The sequence below is a fragment of the Chaetodon trifascialis genome, chromosome 2, assembly GCF_039877785.1.
Source record: "Chaetodon trifascialis isolate fChaTrf1 chromosome 2, fChaTrf1.hap1, whole genome shotgun sequence".
NCBI lineage: Eukaryota > Metazoa > Chordata > Actinopteri > Chaetodontiformes > Chaetodontidae > Chaetodon > Chaetodon trifascialis.
In genome coordinates, this window is record NC_092057.1 from 8561300 (window position 1) to 8582695 (window position 21396).

Consider the following 21396-nt stretch of genomic DNA (forward strand, 5'->3'; position numbering starts at 1 on the left):
CTCCAGGTAACTGATTCCTGCTGTCTGCTGACTCCTGCTGTCTGCTGACTCCTGCTGTCTGCTGTCTGCTGACTCCTGCCGTCTGCTCCTGGTTGTTCCAGAGTGTGTCTGCAGTGTTTTTGTTTGACTGACAGCTTCCTCGTCCCCCCTCTAGTTGTAATCTTCTGATTTCAGCGATGAATGAAAATAGCAGCAAGCAAGAAAAAACAAAATCCAGACTTAAAAGCTTCAGTGGACCACATCAGGGTCCATCAAACTGAAACGTACATCACTGGTTCTGAACTTGATGGATGACCCAGCCGTGAACTGGTTCTCTTGGACTCGCTAAAGATCGTCATGCAGCATGTCCTCATAGCCTCGTTCACACTCTCATGAGTCTCATCAGACTTCAGAAATGTACACGTTGTTTGGAGCTCTGGAAGTCCTGATCCAGCAGGTCCATCTTTGGGTTGAAGTCCGTCAGGATGAAGCTTTGTATTTGTGGCAGTGATCCCTGACACAGATCTGGACTTTGGAGACTGAAGACTTCCAAATGAGGAGCTGAGACTCCTGCTGCTCCTCTCAGCTGCTCCTCTTTGAGCCGTCTGTGATAAAGTTTGTCATTTAGTTTTTCAAAATAAGCTTCAACAAAAAACAGAAGTCCAGATGATGCTGAGACGGAAGCAGAAGAGGAAGTGACTCACTGACTGAACAATGAGTCTGTGGTCCAAAGTGTCATCGTCTCTTCTTGGTGTCGTTTCGTCCTCGGCAGTGAACAGGAAGCCAAGATATCATCAGTCCTCATCTGCGTCCACTCTGCAGAGTCGTCCTCACTTCCAGCTGCAGCCGCTGATTTCACTAAGTATGTCTGCAAGAATTTTACATCCAACTCTCCGACCCTCCTTCCATCCAAGACTTCCCATAGTTTCATATTTTCTGAGCCTCGGCAGCCTGACCTTATTTCTGTGTCTACTATGTTTGCTGCCTCTGTCTTTAATATTGCGGTACTGCTTTTATCTAGAAAGAGTACAAATACCGCTATGAAAACAAGTGCTGTTACTGCGGCTGTCAGTAGTACTACATGTAGTACATATACTCTGATAGTCTAAACCTGCTCTAAACCTTTATGTGAAGCTACACACTGAAAACATTTCCTCTGAGACATGATGGATGTCAGCAGAAATGGTCAGAGTCCAGTTCAGGTTGTCAGAACGGAGCAGACCAGGCCACCGTTCGCTCGTCAATACCACTGATCGCTCGTCAATACAGGCTGGATTGTCTTTTTTTAGAAGAGCAGTGAACAAACTCTGATCTTAGTGACCCACCTTCTATCTGGGCTGAGCTTTTTATGGGAAGAGCACATTAAAAAGTCATGAGGACGCTCTGGAAATGCATCAGGATGAATCAAATTAGCCCAATTACTGCCTTCCACTGCCTCCCCTCAGCGGTGCGTTCCAGGACGATCAGGAGTTCTTTCAAGCTGCAGCCGTTTGTGAGCCTTCATATTTGTTCATATTTGGTTCAGCGAGTTGATTCTAAAACAGCTGTGACGCTGAGTGAACCATCAATAAACAGGAAGTGATCACCTGATCTGATCCTCTCTGACACACACTGACCTGAAATCAGCTCAAACTCAATATATTTAATGTTTTTCCAGATCAGCTTCATCAGATTAATTAAGAATTACGTCTTTATTATGGCCAAAACGCCAAAAGCCAAAAGAAGTGTAACTGGAGCAGCAGAGTCATTTGTCCCTGACTGAAGTGTTGGATTGAAGAGGAGCTGCTGCGTTCACTGCCGGGCAGAAACGTGGTTCATTAGCCTTCAGGGGAACTTTTCTCTGTTCCTACACTGAGCTTCAAAGGCAGCAGGCGGGAAGAAGAGGGCTGTTAGCATAGATTAGCATACGCCTACAGCTGCAGCGCACTCTCCAGCAGCTGTTCCTTCAAAGACCTTTGCATCTGATCTATTGTTTATCTGTTGTGTTGAACGTCAGTGTAAACTTCACACACAACAAGCATGAACACAACAAACAGAACATGAGTACATCTGAACCAGAGATGAAGGGAAAGTCTCAAATAATGATTCATGGCCTGCCCACCCACCGACATCAACAAACCCACCCACACAGGTGGAGGCTCCACCCGAGAGAACAGGAAGGCCTTCAGCCGACTTTCAAAGCATGAGCACTCGAGTTCAACGAGTGTCAGCAGTTTGTTCCAGAGAGGCAAGAGAATGTTTCATCTGTTTTTACCTGCTGCAGAATGAACCTGAAATACAGATTTTTCTCAAAGGACTCAGACTGATTGATTGATCAGATGAATATTGATAGAATAAGTCCAGACAGCTGTGAGCTCTGAGGTTTGACTTCTACGTGAAGGTGACTTGAATAGCTGTTACTGCTGTCATGAGGCTGATGAGAGGCTGCATCTCCGGCTGCTCAACGGCCGAAGACTGAACAGATGGGATGATGCAGACGCCTGGCAGTCACATGACATCTGCGTGACAGCCGCATGACACATGACCTCCTCTCTTCTTAGATCTCAGCTCGTTAAATATCAAATATTACAGGTGAATTGCCATCAGGAAACAGTTCAGCTTGCTGCGTACAGACGTCTCCACACACACCTGCTGCTTCATGTACAAACAGCAGCGTAACAACATTGATACTCTCAGCCAATCACATTGAAGAAGAGCTCAACCAATGGAAAGCTGGCTCTGTTAACCAGAACAATGCTGGACTCAGGATCTGTCTCTTACTTCTCTGACAGGACTTCCTGATGGAGGCCACGCCCCCTCACCTGAGACTGTACTACAGTGAACCTCACGGTCCCGTCCTCGGCCCTCTTCTGTCTGTCTTGGAAGTGCTTCCCCTTGCACAGATGATGAGACAGTTTACTGGTTTCTGCTCTCACTTCAGATGATTTTCAACTAGACACCAGACTCAAAACACCAAATGGCCAGTTTTCAATAGCAGCGAGATCATTTCCTTCAGCTAAACAGAGACAAAACCACATTTCTTCTTCTTCTTCTACTCCCCCACCTGGTACTGGTCTGATCACCTCTTCTGTTAAACCTGTTCTTAAACCTATGGACCAACATGTGAACTGTCTGATTTACTCTTTATATATTAAAGTATCTATCTATCTATCTATCTATCTATCTATCTATCTATCTATCTATCTATCTATCTATCTATCTATCTATTCCTGCTCTTGAAGGTGTCGTACATATGAAGGTACTGTCGTGTTTGTGTTGTTTGTCCTCATCCAGGTCTGTTGTGGACCGGAGGTCACACAGCTCAGGTCTGTGGATCCATACTGATGATGTCGTCTGTTATCAGCTGTCAGTGTGTGAGCTGCTGAGGTCCAGTGTGGATCCTCCAGTCCAGCAGACAGCAGCTTCACTCCTCAGTCTCCTGCATGTTTGTAGCTCAGGTATTTCTATCGCTGTCCCTGTGGAGACATAATGCATTCCCAAACCTTAAAGGGACAGATCAGTCCAAACAAAAAATGCTTTTTTTCCTCTCACCTGCAAACTATTTATCCGCCTGGACTGTTTTTGTTTTGGTAATGAACTAAATGTCTCTCAGGAACCAGTGACTGTACGTCATCCACAGACCTTTGTCTTCGTCACAATCGGTTAGCTTAGCTTTTCTCGGTTATAGGTGACGGGGGCGGGGGGTGGGGAGGGACGACGTACTTCACCAGGTGTCTCATGACATTTAAGAATCAGTTAGTTTCCCTTTAATAAAACAAGCCAACGCTGTCAGATCCAGGAGTGTTTAATGCATCTGAAACACTGAAGAACTGTGTAAAAAGGAAAAGGACAGTTTTTTAATCCTCGTTGCTACAAACAGTTTGTGAGTTCAGAGAAGGTCTTTGGACGTCAGAGTCCGAGTGAGGAACCAAAGGTCTAAGATGTCGATTCTTCATTGTGGACAAACTGTCAGCTGCTGACTGAGACCAGGTTTCTGGAAAACGTCTGTCCACGCGGCGCTCACACAGCTGCAGTGTCTCCAAAGTCTCTGTTCCAGCGGACGTAAAGGTCCAAAGTCTGTGGACCGACGCTCCTCTTGATCTTCTTCAGAGAATCCACAAAGTCCATGAAACAGATGTTTCGGACCTGAGGAGAAACCAGAAGGTTCACAGCTTGGACCTAAACACTGAACTTTGAACTCATGAGCGTGACAAAAGCCGAACTTCAGATTCTAAATCTGATTCTTCTTCTCTTCTTTTCTTTCATCTCTCATTTCTTTACTTCTTTTCTTATTGCTTTGCTTCACTCACTCACTCACTACAAACTGGAGATACAAGGTTTTCTCCTGACAGCCTTTTTCACCATGTCACAGGTGAGTTTGTCCTCCGCCTGTTCACAATGAGGAAGAGCATTTCCAAAATAAAAATGTGATGACATCATCAGCTGGTGCACTCACCTGGTTGGCCTCCACCCTCTTTACCTGCTCAGGATGCAGCTCTGCACAAACACACAAACAGGGATAAAGACTTTAAGTATTCTGTCAGCGACACCTTTGATCCACAAGAGCGTCGGTTTATTGCTGAACAAGCTGACAGAGATCAATGAGACACTGAACACAGGATGTGAGTGAGCGTTATGACAGGAAGACACGAAGGGTGATTCAGAGTGACCACAGCTGCTCCGCCGCCGTCACCTGCCACCGTCAGGAAGTGAAAAAAGATTGAGCTCAGTCTCCATCAGGACTCCTCAGAGGAGCCTGAACATGAGCGCAGAGCTTCAGGCTGTTTCTTTATCTAAACCTCAGAGGTGTGAGCTTCAGAGCATCATGTGTTCACATCCCTGAGCGAAGATTTTGTTATAGGAGGCAAGAAACAAAGAGAGAAAGACGACAAAACGAAGGAAGAGAAGAAGACCCACCGGCCAATAACATCAGCTTCATTCAAACTGACTCTTAAGGTCTGATAAAATCTTTGACATGAAGCCTGTTTCTCACCTCTGATTGGTCCCAGGGAGGCGTCTTTAGCCAATGAGGTGAGGTCACTGCCTGAGTATCCCTCTGTTATTCTAAACCAATCAGAAACAGACAAAGTTCAGGCGGTCTGTTGTAAACTTGGTCGCTGCCCTCTGCTGGACGTAAAGATCAGCTGACTGTCCTCAGGACATGTGGGGACAGACAGATGACACCAGAACGCACCAGGAAAGCTTTTCAAACACACATTCAACACAGTCTGTGAAACAATGACTCGGCAGGATTTGTTTGATGAGTCAGCGTTCACCTGGCCAGCCGGCTCAGCTCGCTGCGAGTCAGCGGGCTTCCATGTTTCTCCAGCAGGTTCTTCAGCAGCTTGAAGCGAGTCTGAGGACAAAAGCAGCGTCACGTCGCTGAGACAAACCTGAGACATTTACATGTCTGACATGAAGTGAAAGTGAACTCACCTCCTCGGCCGGCAGAGCAACGTACACTCGTTTAGCAAAACGCCTGCAAACAATCACATGAAAACAAAGCTGAGTGCTGCTGCTGCTGCCACCTGTAGGACGACAGGAGACACCGACATACAGCTGCCAAACGGACATCATGCTGAGGACATTTCGTCTGCAGCCAATTCCAAACTCAAGAATTCATTCATTCAACACAGTGAAATCACGAGCAGGACAGAAGACCGACACAGAAGCTGCATCTGTGACGGGTTCATGTCACATCCTGTGAAGAGAGCTTCAGTTTAATATCTGTGAACAGAGGAATCACTGCGAAGACACACTGACCACAAAGAGACACGAAAATACAATGAGACACGAAACAACAACAAAGGGACACAAAACACACAGAAAGAGACACGAAACGACAACAAAGAGACACGAAACAACAAGGAGACAAAACGACCACAAAGAGACACGAAACAACCAAAAGAAAGACAAGAAACAACAACAAAGAGACAAGAAACGACAACAAAGACACACGAAATGACCACAAAGAGACACGAAACACACAGAAAAAGGCACGAAACGACAACAAAAGAGACAAGAAAGGGCCACTAAGAGACACAAAATGACAAGTAAGAGACAAAACGACAACAAAAGAGACAAGAAAGGGCCACTAAGAGACACAAAATGACAAGTAAGAGACAAAACGACCACAAAAGACAAGAAACAACAACAAAGAGACAAGAAACGACAACCGAGACAGGAAATGCCCACAGAGACACAGACCATCATGGTGAGACTGGACAGTAAACGGGAGGGCTGACCTGAGAACAGCCTCGTCCAGCTCCTGAGGTCTGTTGGTGGCTCCCATCACCAGGACCCGGTCATCCCCTCCCGACTGGACCTGGAACAGGTGGCGATACATCAGTGTTTCCACATCACGTGGAGGCACAAACTAATCAATTTATAATTCAATATATTACTCCATCAAACTCAATGAGGAATTCGGTCTTGAGGCGTCGGCTGGCGTCGTGCTCGCCCTCCCTCCGCTCACACAGCAGACTGTCCACTTCATCTGAACACCAAGAACAAACCGTCAGACTTCATCATGAACACCATCTGCTGCTTGTACAACAAAGATCGTCCTCATCAGCAGACGTCTGCTGCCTACAGAGTCCACGTGAAGACACCTTCAGCTCAACCCCCTGCAGTGACTCTACGGCCTCCAGGAGGGACCTGCACCACAGGTTGAGAACCACTGATTTAGAGTGAGACTTACCGATGAAGATGATGGAGGGCTGCAGCTCTCTGGCCACAGAGAACAGAGCTCGAACCAGCTTCTCTCCTTCGCCCACCTGCACAGACAGAGGAGCAGCTCCAGGTGAGCAGTGATGTCAGCAGGTTCCCACCGCAGCAGGTATGAACTAGTTCAGGGAGACTCACGTATTTGGAGGTCAAGCTGGCGGCACTGATGTTGAAGAAGGTGGCGTTGGACTCAGTCGCCACAGCTTTAGCCTGCAGGTGATCAAAGCATCAGTGTATCAAACGCTCCTGGACGTCATGAATCTAACCAATCACAGGTGAACTTTGACTTTAATCCAATTAGCAAATGCTACAATGCTAGCAGGCTAAGCTATGAGCACCTTCACATTAAGACGATTGCATTTGTAAACGTTTCTGCCTCCTTTCAGAGTTTTTAAGGTGTTTCAGCATGTCAGGGGTCAAAGGTCAGAGCTGCTTTAAAGGTAACCAGAACTTTCCGTTGCCTCCAACTTTTTGTTCGAGATTCAGGTTGTAAGGTGTTTCTCTGTTGTCTCCATGACGACAGTGCTTTAAAATGTTGATGGTTTAATGTAAACATTGTTTATAAGATGCTAACATTAGCATGCTAACGAGCTCATTAAACACCAGCATAGTTAGCATTGTTACTGTGTGCATGTTAGCATGCTGACGTTAGCATTCCTGTCTCGGTGGGAGATCTTTTGCTCTGATGAAACGTTTTATTTGTTTGTTGTCATAAAATTAGAAATGAGCGAGTGAGAAGTGAAAGACCATCGTCTCGTCTTCGGGTCTCTCAGACTCACCAGCATCGTCTTGCCGTTGCCGGGCGGACCGAACAGAAGAAGTCCTCTAGCTGGAGAACGCAGTCCTGTGAACAACTGGAGAAGAAGAAAATCTGCTGATGGACGATAACCACAAAAGAAGAAACTGTGAACAAAAATTTAGAAGAGGACGTCCTCCTTGTGTCCCTTCAGTAAACCTCGATGGTAACGTCTCTACGCTCACCTCAGGCCTCAGCGCCGGCAGGATGACGATCTCCTGCAGCGCCTGCTTCGCCAAATCCTGACCGGCAACATCTACGAAGCTCACAGACGAGCCGCTGAAACAAACCATTGATACAACCAATGATCCAAAACAGATACACGATCAACACCAAACAGCCAATCAGAGGTCGGCAGTGTCTTCGCCCCGCCTCCATGCTCAGCTCAGGTATCAGAAACTAACCACAACGGGTTCGTCAGCACCTCTCACCTGTCGACGATCTCGTTGAGGATGAGGTTGGCCAGCTTTCCGTCTACATTCTTCAGGTTCTTTGTGTCTTTCTTCTTCAGTGGTGTTGATGTCGGCGAGTTGACTTTAACGCTGTGACGACTTGTTCTGCCCTGCAGGAGGAATCCACACAGGAAGCGTTTGTTTGCTGTGTGACAACACGCCAGGACGCAAACTCACCTCGGCCTGGAGACCCAAGCTCCTCCGACAGAACCAATCAAACGCACCTTACTGTTGGCGAGGGCGGGGGGGCGCTGTGAGCGATGGAGGCCCGCCGAGGAGGAGGAGGAGGTCTTTGGGAAGGGCTTTGGTCTGCTGGATGGTCCTGGATGGTCTCTCTTTCTGGAGACAGCGCCACCTACTGACCACACACACACACACACACACACCACACACACACACACACACACACACACACACACACACACACACACACACACACACACACACACACACACACACACACACACACAGAATTTAACACGACAACAACAAAGCACAAAAAACAGTTTTCATCTAGGAAATTAAGGCAAGCTGGACAGACGCCAGCACAGATATCGCCCTCTCTGAAGCCCGGCAGACGTACCGGAGCACAGGTGGGCAGTGTGGTAGGCGGGGTCAGTGCCAACGGTGGAAATGTCTGTCGGAGTCCTGGAACCTGAGAGCGCCGAGACTGAAAGAGCAAGAATGAAGAGGAGAGAGACACCAAAAACTGAGAACACCAGCTTCGACTGACAACAATGAGATGAAAGAGGAAGTCCCTGTCCACATGAAGGTCATGTGATAAGATGAAGAGCTCCAGATCAACTTTGAAGAGACGGAAAACGACCACAAAGAGACGGCAAATGACCACAAAGAGATGAAAAACGACCACAAAGGGCTCTATTTTCGATTCCGCTGCCGGCGCGGCGCAAAGTCAGGTCCGCTTCGCCGATGGGGCGTGGCGGCGCAGACTTTGGTACTTTCGTGCACTGCGCCGCCGACGCATCTACTCCCCCTTCTCACCTCAGTCCCACCCAGCGGCACAACTCGGAAGGAGGGAGGGGAGAAGGTGTGGAGTGGGTCTGACACAGCCGAGTCCAATCTTCACCAATCACACCAGCTCCTCGCCTCACCTTTAAAAACGCAGCTGGCAAAGTGCGTGGCAGGTTTCGAGGATGACTGAGCCTGCACAGGAAACTGTCTGATGCCCAAACTTCTCCCAGGAGGAGACTGATGTTCTGGTCCGGGAGGTCCAGGCTTGCAGCGGCTGTATCTACGGCCTTGCGAAATTTATTTCAATACTGTCTATCTGTTTAGTGTGGAAAGTTACTGATCGTCAGATGTTTTTTGAACTGATGTAACCACAAATATTCACTTAATGACAAAGATGGGCGGCGAGGCGCTCTGCTGCTCTCCCAGTTGACACGGCACATGCAGTTCAGACTCTCTCCGTCTTAAGTCCCTTAATGTGTCCTCCGTGAGTTCATTGTGACATCCACGTCGTACAACCATGTTGTGTAAAACGCAACATGCCACAATGAATCCACCGACACTCTGAGGGCTGTATGTTAATGAACCACCTGTCCAGTCCAGACATCTAAAACGCATTTTGAGAACCCCAAATGTGCGTTCGATGACTGACTGAGCACTGCTGAAAACACTGTTAAAACCACGCTGCCGTCTTGTTGAAGGTGTGATACATATATGGTGTCATCAACCAAGTTTTCAGTGGATAGCCGTTATCACCTAGCAGCCACACATCCAGAGAGGTGTCCCCCTGAGAGACTGCAGGGATGCTAGAATTCGCTGGGATGAACGAGTCATGTGCCGACCCGGGGAAATTAGCATACACGTTTGTCACCAGGCAATTTGAGTCACAGATCACCAGTCATCCCTGTGTCACCTGTGTACATTCGGTCAGGTTGAGTGACCATTACATGTGCTGAATGCGCTTGCAATGTGGTCAGATGAGATACTGATCAAAATATATAAATTTAGGTCTGACTGTATGTGCTGACTCAGATATTTGCATTGAATTGTGGCTCTTGCTAATTATTGATCGCAGTGAAATGCCAGACACTGTGGAAACCTGCCTGTGAGGTATTGGTGACGTGAGTGCACGACTCTGCCGGTTTACGAAAATCCACTTGCCCAACAGTGCGCTGCTGGTGCACAGAGTTGGCCAGGTCTGGGGTGGCGAGCTTTCAGCGCACTTTTGCGCTGCTGGCGCAGACCGAAATGGAACGAAAATCCAAATCCGCCGGCTGATTATCCTGACACCTCCCCCTACTGCGCCGCAACACAAATCCTGGCATACCTCTGTGCACCTTGGTTTACCAAAATACGTGCACTATGCACCTGCCTGCGCTGCACGAAAATACTACTGCGCAGGGTGCGCACCCTGCGCCGGAATAGAAAATAGAGCCCAAAGACACAAAAAATGACCACAAAGAGACACAAACGGGATCTGAAAGACGTGGACACAGACAGCGGTCAGATCATCGATCGTACCTAAAGACTGCAGCCGGTCTTTGGCCATCAGCAGGTTAGCGGTCATCTTGCTCTGCAGCCGTCTGTCACGCTCGTATTTCTCTCCTGGAAGAGGAAGAAACGTGAATGTGCCTGCAGCTTGGTGACGCTTTAACTCTCCAAACATCAAATATGTCAGATTGAAAACAAGATTTCTGGCCGTGAACGTGGAGAACGTGGTTTTTGTTCCTCTGACTGTTTGTCTCTGTAGTGAACTGGACTCACCGCTTCCTGACACCTGGACGGCGATTCCTTCCTCCAGCTCTGCGATCCCTCGCTGGTACCAGCCCACCGCCTGCTGCTTGTCACCTGACAACACGTCAGCCAATGAAAATGAGCGTACACTCTGACATAACTCATCAAAGCTAACAGTCGACTCACAGATAAACAGTTTAATTTTCTCTTTGCTTCCCAGAATCAAAGCACAGAAACAGTGATGAGCAGCTCATGAGCCATTTCCTGTAAGGCTTTTATTGTGAAGGAGCCACAAGGGCTGTGCAGTATGGACTTTAAGGGAAATTCATGTTTATAAGATAAACATGGAGGTGGTTTGTTTGTCCTGTCCAAAAACTGACGTCTAACAGACACAGAGGGACACGTCAGCTGACATCAGCAAGTGCAGACCGAAGAATCAGAGCTGACATGAACGTGAACTCATTACTGAGTTAATGAGTTCATTAATGAGTTAATCAGTTAATAATCAAGTGTTTCCATCACCAGCTGATGTTTACACTGTAAAACGTTACGCACAGAATGCATCACAGTTAAAAGAAAAACAAATGTGCATGAAGTCGTTCATGTTGTGTTTAAAGGCATCATCATCACCGTCATCATCCTCATCATCATCATCATCTCAGCTGTTAAACTCCCGAATAGCGATGTCAGAGTGGAAGCTGCTTCTGTCTGTCTTCCCTTTGTGTCTCTTAAATTTAATTATGAAAATGAGGAGACATGGAAAAGTCCCATAATGCACAGCTGGCTCTGTGATGAGACTCTGGTGGACAGCAGTGACTGTGGACAGCTCTCTCTGCCTGATCGGGTCAGATTCATTGATCTGCTGGATCCTGACACGCTGTCACGTCTCATTGACTGCAGAGTGAAAAACCACAGACAAGAACCAGGACAGACATTTCCACCGTCCACAGGAAACAGATATTTAACAAAGAGACAAAGAAGGACAGATGGATGGTGCTGGATGAGGAGCTTTATATTAATGACTGTGTGACTGTAACAAAGCAGAAAAACTGATCTGTTCATATCCTCTCACATGAGGAGGACCTCGTGCTACGGATAGCTGAACATTAAACACAACATCAGCATTTACAGATGAACCAATGATGGAAAGAACTGATGGTTGCAGCTGTGTCACCCTCTCACTTTACACTGCTGACAGGCTGGCAGCCTCCAGCTGATCAATACTCCCATCAGTACAGACAGAGTGGACAAAGTCTGATTCCTGAATTAAACTGCGGCACAGTCAGAAACCTCCTCACACCAAACTCCACTGAAAAATCCTGAAGTTCAATCAGTGCTGCCATCGATGCTCACAGGTGTCAGAAGAAGAACTGATTGTGCTGATTAATTATCCTAAATGATCTTTTCTTCCACTCGGCGTGAATCACATCCACCGAGCAGCGAGGATTTTCTATTAACTTTGACAAAAAGGCTCAATGTTCAGTGAGCGAAGCTCCGCTTAAATCAGTGCTTTTCTAAAGGAGTTCAGTGTCAAAAGTCTCAGAGAGAAAGCTGCCATGAACGGGTACCTTGTTCGTCCTCATCGATCCTCAGCGCTGCAGAGATGCACTCGAAGGCCCGGCCGTGGTGCCTCCGGACCCGCTCGCCTCGCTCCGGACTCCCGCTGCTGTCCCACTGCTGTCTCTTCGCGCCGCCGGGCTCGGCTCTGACAGCGGCCGCGGTGCGGCTCCACAGCCAGCAGAGGAGCGACCGGAGCAGGGACAGCGCAGCCAGCAGCGGGTAGGACACGGAAGACAGCACCGCCAGCTTCCCGGCACCGTCACCGGTCCGCCTGCTGCCGCTTCTGCCAAACAGACTCATCCACGTCCATATCACAGCGACCCGGTCCAGTTCAGTCCAGAGGACCGCTCGGTTCAGACTAACGCACTGCTTCTTCTTCGTGTTCATGGGCGGCGCGCAGAGCCGCGCGCTGCCGCCGCCTGCTGGATTGTTACTGCCGGGGACAATGAGTCCTCCAGCCTGCCCGGTCTGATTTTAGTTTGCTGTGGATTTGTGTTTTAATTCATCGTTAAATCCTCAGAAACTCTGTGATGAACTCCAGTCATTTTCCATCAAAGAAGAAGCGTTAAGTCATTTCATCTGCAGAGAGAATGAGACAGACTGAGACAGAAAGACTGAGACAGATAGCTGAGACAGAGACTGAGACAGAGAGACTGAGACGGAAAGCTGAGACAGAAAGACTGAGACAGAGAGACGTGTTAATGAAAACTGTCAAACTAGAAAACATCTACGTCGAAGCTGAAATGTTGATTTTTGGTGTTTTTGCTTGAAAAGACTTTTAGATATAAAATGTCAAACAATAATGATTCATTTTCTGCTGATTCATTTTCTAACTTTAATTTTCTGCTGATTCATTTTCTAACTTTAATTTTCTGCTTCATGTCTGATTGTTTTCTGGTCTGACATGAAAAACTGTTCAGATCCTTCACTGAACTGAAGTAAAAGTACTCATACACACTGAAAATGCTCACAACAAGTGAGCGTGTTTAATTAATATCAGAGTGTAGTTAAAGTACACGAAGTATACTGCTGGCTGCTTTCATCCTGTCAGATCACCTCCCGGTCGGCTGACCAGGTTTTGGTACCACATGGTTCAGTCCGTCTCTGAGGTCATGGGTCAAACGCAGAAGGTTCCAGAAACTCGTAAATCTGACACAAACTGCGGGTTTAAATTTGGGCAGTATCACATCTTATGGATGATTAACCCACGAGAACCTTTGTGTTAAATATAACCTGCAATGCTGTATCAAAGAATATGAGAAAGTAATGAAAGCCATTCCAACTTCATTCAAAATGAGGACTCAACAACTGGTGGTACATTCAAATGTTTCAGAAACGAGATCACTCTGTGTGGAAGGAATCAGCTTAGGAAGCAAACTTTTCTCTAACAAGTTCATTAGAAATGTTTTAACTTCACATTACTACCCTTGTCAACTAAAAAGAAAATATGTTTTAAGTGATTATTCTGTTGTGGAGGCAAAGATAAGGAAGCAATATATGTCTTATCCAATCCATCATAAAGCAAAAGAGGTTGTATTTAAAATTCTAAATGATATCTATCCTTCTAACCATTTCTTGCACAAAAGATTTAATTGGGAAAATAATACATGTGGATTTTGTGAAAGAGACATTGAAACTGTGGAACATATTTTCTTTGAGTGTGAACATGTTTTAGAATTTTGGTTAGCTTTTCAAAGCTGGATGTTAACCAAACAAATCACTTTACAACAGCTGAACTGGATGTCTATTAAAGTCAGAGTACAGCTAAAGGAGAAAAACTTGGACTTCTTGGGTTAGTACAATTTAATTATACTCAGTAAACATTACATTCACAGATGCAAATTCCTCAAGGTCAAACCGCACATCAACGGATGGAAGAATGAACTGAGCTGAACTGAAAGAAATCCTTATTTTTCATCTCTAATAAAAATGCCCTGAGACTTTATTCTTTACTATACTTACTCCTCGAGTAAGACCCTCACTGATTACTTTTTTTTTTCTAATTTTCCTTATCTTGAAAGCTGTTTCAACATCTTTTATAGTTAATTGTAAAATATGCCTGAAATGTTTATATTGATGACTTTCATTCAATAAAATTTATTTAAAAAAAACAAAAAAACAAACAAACAAGCAAGCAAGCAAACAAACAAACAAACAAACAAAAACTGCGGGTTTAAATCTCACTCTCCGTCCTAAAGTGAGTCACGTCGGCACACCACGTGATCTCGTGACGTCCGGCGGTCACGTGGTGTGCGGGTCAGCTGACTGCCGTCTTCCGGGTTGTCGGTCGGTGTTTACTTTCGGAGCGGCACTTTTTCTGTCCTCTGCAGCTTGAATCCAGGTAAAGTGTCAGAGCTGAAGCACTCAGGTGAGTCTAAGGACTCGATAGACATGTCTTTACCTGCAGTCACCTCCATGTAGTCTGAGGACACCTGGGCAGACAGACTGACTGAGACAAGGTGTCCAAGTCGAGGATTAAATGTCCCCTCAGTGTGAGGACAGCTAGCTGAACAGAGACGTTTTCGGCTCTTTAGATGTTTGAAGGTGACGGTGAGGCGTTTGTTCGTGGGGCGTTTGAGTGTCTGCTACAGGGGCGGATTTCATGGTTTCCAGGCCGAGTTCAGGCACGAGGCCTTCAGGTGCCTCATCTTCAACTGTCCAAACATCCGAGAGAAGGAACGTACTGCGTTCTGATTGAAAGTAAAAGTACTTCAGTAAACCTGCTAATAGGTGACAGTCTGCTGAAGGCGGAGCTGTGTGAATGAATGAGTGTTTAACGTAGAAGGACGTCATGACGTATTGGTCAGGACCGTCTTTAACGTCACAGGATGTTTTAATACAGCAGAATAACAAACGTTCCCTCTGAAGTACAAGTATACAGCTGCATAAAGTACCTCAGAAGTAATACTGCAGTAAATGTACTCTGTCACTTATGGAGGAGGCTGCTGGTTGCCATGGATACAGTTATTCGCCTGGTTTTTCCTCTGCTCACCTTACCGGCCACTTTACTCATGTGATGTACTTGTACTCTACTTCTATATTTCTACTTGATCTGCAGATTTTAGAGACAAAATGTGTCGACTGATGACGTCACAGGTGAAAGTACAAAAGTACACAGCAGGAGGTACTTCATGTCATGTTTGTGTTTTTTACTTAAAAAAATGTAAATATATGAAAATGTGATGTTTTTCTCAGCAATCTGAGCGACTGCAGCAGTGAGGTGGGGCTCTAACAGCTGATCACTGATCAGCAGACCATCACAGGGTCTGGGGGGGTGGGGGGGTGGGTGGGGTCCAGTGTTAGTTCAAACCGGACAAACAAAATGATTTAATGGATTTCTTTAGTCAAAATTGTCTGGATGAGTTTTCAGGATGTGTCAGCCTATCAGAGAGGAGCAGCAGGCACTCTGTGGCCTGAGACGTGAAACTCAGGGCACAGTGACTGAGATCGCTGGCTGCTGATTGGTGGTGACTGACGGACACGTGTCTGTGTGGGTGTCGACTGCTGGGCAGGAAGACGATGATGTTCAGAGAGATTTACGAAACCAAAGTTTGGGTTTTATAAGAATCAGTCAGGGGTCTCGCTCACGGGGAGGGTGGGGGCCTCTCTCATGCCTGTGATTGGTGACCTGTTGTCACATGGTCTGGTCACTGCTGGGTCTGTCTCTGTGATGTCACTTGCAGTCGGTGCTTTGTGAAGCCGCCATGAACGCCTCCGACAGTGACGACGACTCCTACAATGAGAGGACAGCGTTGGTCCCGTCTGAGAACCCGGTGGTTCCGTCCTACAGACCAGATCCAGACATCAACCCCCCCAACAACACGGCATCCAAAAGGGTAACGGTCTTTATTTACTAGGCAGCAACATCTCATGTCAACTGTCAGAAGCCAAAAAAGGTGGTTTGTCCTCAATGCTCAAAGTGTGAAAGGTTTTTTTTGGCCTGGTGTATGTCCTGCTTTCCTGACGATGAACGGTGCCCTCTGCTGGTCCAGCCCAGGGTCAGCAGGAGGGCGGGTCCGACTGCTGCGGATGGCGGAGGCAGCGGCAGCTCAGACCAGGAGGTGGATGCAGACGATGAGGAGCTGACTCTGAAGTACGGAGCCAAGCATGTCATCATGCTGTTCATCCCCGTCACCCTCTGCATGGTGGTGGTGGTCGCCACCATCAAGTCAGTCAGCTTCTACACTGAGAAGACCGACCAGCAGCTGTGAGTCCACGCTTTGGCCATCACGTGTCGGACTCCCAAACTCGCAGCTAACACTGTTTGTCCCCGCAGGATCTACACGCCGTTCACGGAGAACACCCCGTCTGTTGGCCGCCGGCTCCTTAACTCCGTCCTCAACACCATCATCATGATCAGCGTCATCGTGGTCATGACCATCTTCCTGGTTGTCCTCTACAAGTATCGCTGCTACAAGGTGAGCAGGCTTTAATGGAGGCAGTGCAGCGAGCGTAATGAATCAGAGCACATAATGATAAACACACATGACACAGTCATGTAGCTGCAGTTGAATGTGGTGCTGCCAGAGGGCGCCGTCCCCTCAGCAGCGTGGTGACGTGATGTGTTTGTGCTGTCTAGTTCATCCACGGCTGGCTCATCCTGTCCTCCCTCATGCTGCTCTTCTGGTTCAGCTTCATGTATCTGGGGTGAGTCCTGCTCTCTTTTACTTAATGTACTTTGTTTAATGACTTTATTTAAAACTGCAGACACTCAGTGAGGGTAAACCTGCAGGTTCCACATTAATGAAGCTGTTCAGGTGCATCACGGCACTCTTCCTCTGTTTCCCAGCGAAGTGTTTAAGACGTACAACCTGGCGGTTGACTACCCGACGGTGGGGGTGATCATCTGGAACTTCGGGGCGGTGGGCATGATCTGTATTCACTGGAAGGGCCCCCTCCAGCTGCAGCAGGCCTACCTGATCCTCATCAGTGCCCTCATGGCCCTCGTCTTCATCAAATACCTTCCCGAGTGGTCGGCGTGGGTCATCCTGGGTGCCATCTCCGTCTACGGTGAGTGGCCGCTGAGTGTTGAAGGCTGGTCAGACTCATTAAAGGTACCTGGAGGAGCGTCACACCTGTGGGGCGGCAACAGCTTCATCAGCAGCTTCTGGTGTTGTTTTCAGGGCATTCAAACCTTGACATGGTTGTTAGCTACACCTTCATATCCGATATTCAAACATGGTGGTCAGTGAGCTTGGAGTGTCGACTGACAGGCGACTGGCTAGAGAAGGACATTTCACAGAAAACAAAAACTTTCTAAATATGAAGGCGAGGGTCACATGACAGATGTCACCTGTGGGTCACCTGCCGACAGCCTCAGGTCAGCTATGGTGTCACAACGGACGAGTTAAGTCAAGCTAGCACTAATGCTAGTGAGCTTCTCCACTAGCACTGATCACCAACTTTCAGTGCGAAATTAGCATTAGCATAGTTAGCTTGACCGCTGAAAGGCAGAGGCCTCCAACTGTCACATGACCCTCGTTGTTTGTCGATGTTTGTCTCAGCAGACATCAGCTGTTTTCACCTTTATTTCAAAGAAATTCAGATGCTTGTTTCAACCTTCCCAACATGCCTTGCTCTGGTTGTGTGTGTTGCTACAGACCTGGTGGCCGTCCTGTCACCTAAAGGTCCTCTCAGGATGTTGGTGGAGACGGCTCAGGAACGCAACGAGCCCATCTTCCCCGCCCTCATTTACTCCTGTGAGTATATTCAACTTCATTAAGGTCACAAGAATCAATGATCAGACCTGACAGGGGTCAGAACGTATGATCACATGGTCGGTACATTAACCGTTACACCACCAAGATGCTGTTGTTTTGACTACTTCTGCATTGGCATTGGAACTAACAGAAAGTGATCAGAATTCTTCTTAACATGAACATTTGTCTGCAGTCATGCTAGCAGTTCTGTGAGGCTGCACTGAGCTAATGCTAACGTCAGTACGCTAACATGCTGATGTTAAGCGGGTGTAATATTAATGTTAACCTATATGTTAGTTTAGCGTGTTAGCATGCTAACATTAGCTCATTAGCAGAAAACGCAGAGTCCATCTGAGACTGAATGTCTTTAGTTCTGCTGGAGCTTTGACACATTAACATGTTAATAACCTGATGGTGGCGCTAGATGAAAAGTCAGCAGATCAATAAAGGTATTCCAGCTCATCCTGAGGGAACGTGAAGGCCTCAATGTTTCTTCTCAGTCCATCCAGAGAACATCTCAGTGGGACGGTGTCATCCGTGTAGCCACGCTGCTAGCACGCTGTGACAGTAAAAGTTTTCTTTTATTTGTGTGTGTGTGTGTGTGTTCAGCGGCCATGATGTGGACAGTGGGGATGGCGAGCCCAATGGACGCTCAGCGCTCTGGACAAGAAACAGGTCCAACATAACAATTAAGGAATCATGGGAAATGAGGGGGTGGACACAATATCATGAACAGCTGTGCAGTCTGATGATTGACGCTAACGGTTGTTTATGTTGTTACATTAAAGTGTAATGTGTTCCTGTTATTTTGTCCACCCCAGATCTTCAGTGTGAAGTGTGACAATGTTTACGTTAACATTCAAATCCAAATGAAAACAAACGTTTCAAAAGTAACAAAATCATTTAAACATTTACAAAACTGTGAATTTTGTCTTTAAATTAAACAAATTAAAATGAAAAAAGTAAGTAAAATTTATTTTACAGTTTGAAGACATAATTTTTTTTAGTCACTGATTTAAAATGAAATTATTATTTCATGCAACTTTGTAAAGAAATTTGTGCTGCTGTGTAGGATCAGCTCATTGAGTTCATGATGTCACCCTGCCGCCCTCTTGTTTTTCAGATGAGGAGGCGGAGCAGAGCGGCAGGGGGGCAGAGCCTGAGGGTGGACAGTCCCGGCCGTTTCCAGAGGATGACCTGGAGGAGGACAGTAAGTTGACATCAGCTGTTTATCTGATCAGATGTGTGTGTTTCGTCTCTGTGAGACGTTCAAAGTCTTGGTGTGTCTGCAGGAGGAGTGAAGCTCGGCCTTGGCGATTTCATCTTCTACAGCGTTCTGGTTGGAAAAGCTGCGGCGACCGGCGGTGACTGGAACACGACGCTCGCCTGCTTCGTCGCCATTCTCATCGTGAGTTCTCGTTTCACATCATCAAATCTCCATGATGAGGCGCTGCGGTCTGTTAGATCTCAATTAGCGATGTCCAAACACACCTGAAAATCTTCTTCATGAAGCTGACGAAATCCTAAAATCTACAACTTTCAGAAACAGAAAGTTTACCTAAATCAACTTCAGTAACTCGTCAGTTTTAAAGTACACAAACAATCGTCAAAGTCTTCATCAGGAACTACCTGAAATCTACGTCAGCAGGACATCCCCGAAAATCTGCAGCAGCTCTGAAATCTGAAGAAACGTCCCGAAATGTCACACAGACAAGTCCTCAGAATCTAAGAGACATTCTGAAGTCTGTCCGTGTGACTGAAACACACCTGTAACACACCTGTTCCCTGTGTGAAACACACCTGTAACACACCTGTTCCCTGTGTGAAACACACCTGTAACACACCTGTTCCCTGTGTGAAACACACCTGTAACACACCTGTTGTGTACCTGTCTCAGGGCCTGTGTCTGACTCTGCTGCTGTTGGCCATCTTTAAGAAGGCTCTGCCGGCGCTGCCCATCTCCATCACCTTCGGCTTGGTCTTCTACTTCTCCACAGACTTCCTGGTTCAGCCCTTCATGGACAACCTGGCTGCTCACCAGTTTTACATCTGACAGAAAGCCCCCCCCCCCCCCCCCCGTGCAGAGACTACTTCCTGCGCAGGTCTTCTACGAGTCTGTAAACGTCTGTTTGAGGAACCAGCAGGAAGCCTGGTTGTTTTTGCTCAGGTGTGCTTCTGATCACCTGCTGACTGATAGTGCAACGGAAAGATCCGCCTTAGATCCTGTAAGTCATCACGTCTGTCTGTTTCTGAGGGGACGATTTTAGACGTAATATCCACTGTGATGTTTGTGACTGAGGCACCACGGCTGCGTGTGACTGGCTGACACACCAGTCAGTCTAAACAAACATTCCTGTTTTTAGCCTGTTAACATTCACTCTGGTTCTGCAGGGAGGAAACTTTGTCACTAACGTAAAGCAGCAAATGTTTTTTTAGTTCCATTTCCTGTTTTGTCTTTTGACTTCCTGTCGGTATCAGTAAACACGAGTCAGAGGTGTTGATCCTGATTGGTTCGCACAGACACATCCAGAGTGATGAGAACCCTGCGTCAGAGCAGCAGCTTTGTGTTTCTGCAAAGATGCACATTATTAACGTTTAATGCTGAAGCAGCTGATATAGAAACTTTTCAATTCTAAATTTACTTTCAATTAACGGCATGAAACTAATGAATCTATTGAACATCAGTGACTTCATCCAAACTGAAAAGTTTGTGTGAGGCGACGACGACATAAAACTTGAAATGACATCATTGAAGTTTCTGAGAAGGATGACGAACTACAACCCGACGCATTCCCACTTCCTGTGCAGACAGGAAGTTAAGAGACAAAGAAGAAGCTTTAATATTTCTGGATCAATGGTTTGTAAATTTATCGTCATCGTTCGATGTTTTACAGCGTTTCAAGGTGGATTTTTCTCACAGAAGCTTCTTTTTTTTACAGACTTCCCAACAAGGAGCCATTGAAACTGAGATTAGAGTTGATGTAGGCTTAGTTCAGCTTAAACCAGGTTTAAACTGAGACATTCAGCTTGAACTGGTTTAAACTCGTCTCGTCTCGATTTGACTGATGGTTGAAATTGGATTCATCTCTTTGGTTGTGGGAAATGATTTTTCACTGTTTTCTGACATTTTGTAGATAAAAGTTTAATCAAGAAAATAATCATCAGGTTTATTGATTGTTTGTTTCAGTTTTAGAGAAATCTAATCTAATCTTTCACCCAATTCACAGACCAACCTTTCAAAGTGCTTTGACTTGACGCTTTTCAGTTTAAACTTCAGTGTTTTGTTCTCGGTCATGACGGTGTTCGGCTGAAACGTGTCACCTGAGTGTTCTGTCAGTGTGGCCTCAGAAATGAGACAGAACACATGCAGGGGATTCTGGGTAAGAGGGGTGTGGTCTGAGGTTTGGGTGAACTGGAGCTGATTCAGTGTTTGAACATGTTGCAGACTTCTTTTTCTTGTACTGTGCAATAAAGTCAAACTGTTGAACTGCTGGAACGAGCT

The 21396-nt window shown here is 46.6% G+C and overlaps 2 protein-coding genes across 3 annotated transcripts; one reads left to right on the top strand and one right to left on the bottom strand.

The window, feature by feature from the left end:
- Window positions 1-3748: 3748 nt before the first annotated feature.
- LOC139341072 (spastin-like) lies at window positions 3749-12585 on the bottom strand. 2 transcript variants are annotated; one of them, XM_070977378.1, is made up of 17 exons: window positions 12204-12585; window positions 10666-10749; window positions 10423-10506; window positions 8516-8602; window positions 8157-8290; window positions 7912-8042; window positions 7666-7759; window positions 7464-7538; window positions 6823-6894; window positions 6659-6734; window positions 6363-6454; window positions 6204-6283; window positions 5395-5437; window positions 5235-5314; window positions 4952-5022; window positions 4415-4455; window positions 3749-4104 (listed from the first exon to the last, which is right to left on the bottom strand). In XM_070977378.1, the coding sequence occupies exons 1-17, from the start codon at window positions 12580-12582 to the stop codon at window positions 3979-3981; spliced, it is 1749 nt and encodes a 582-aa protein (XP_070833479.1). In that variant the 5' UTR covers window positions 12583-12585; the 3' UTR covers window positions 3749-3978. The 2 variants fall into 2 exon arrangements, with proteins under 2 accessions (XP_070833479.1, XP_070833488.1); XM_070977387.1 differs by having other exon boundaries at window positions 8157-8287; window positions 12204-12566.
- Window positions 12586-14424: 1839 nt separating this feature from the next.
- On the top strand, window positions 14425-21385 carry psen2 (presenilin 2). The gene is made up of 11 exons (XM_070988321.1): window positions 14425-14536; window positions 15879-16031; window positions 16188-16402; window positions 16472-16613; window positions 16775-16842; window positions 16985-17205; window positions 17796-17894; window positions 18504-18569; window positions 19018-19104; window positions 19187-19302; window positions 19792-21385. The coding sequence occupies exons 2-11, from the start codon at window positions 15900-15902 to the stop codon at window positions 19945-19947; spliced, it is 1302 nt and encodes a 433-aa protein (XP_070844422.1). The 5' UTR covers window positions 14425-14536; window positions 15879-15899; the 3' UTR covers window positions 19948-21385.
- Window positions 21386-21396: the final 11 nt, after the last annotated feature.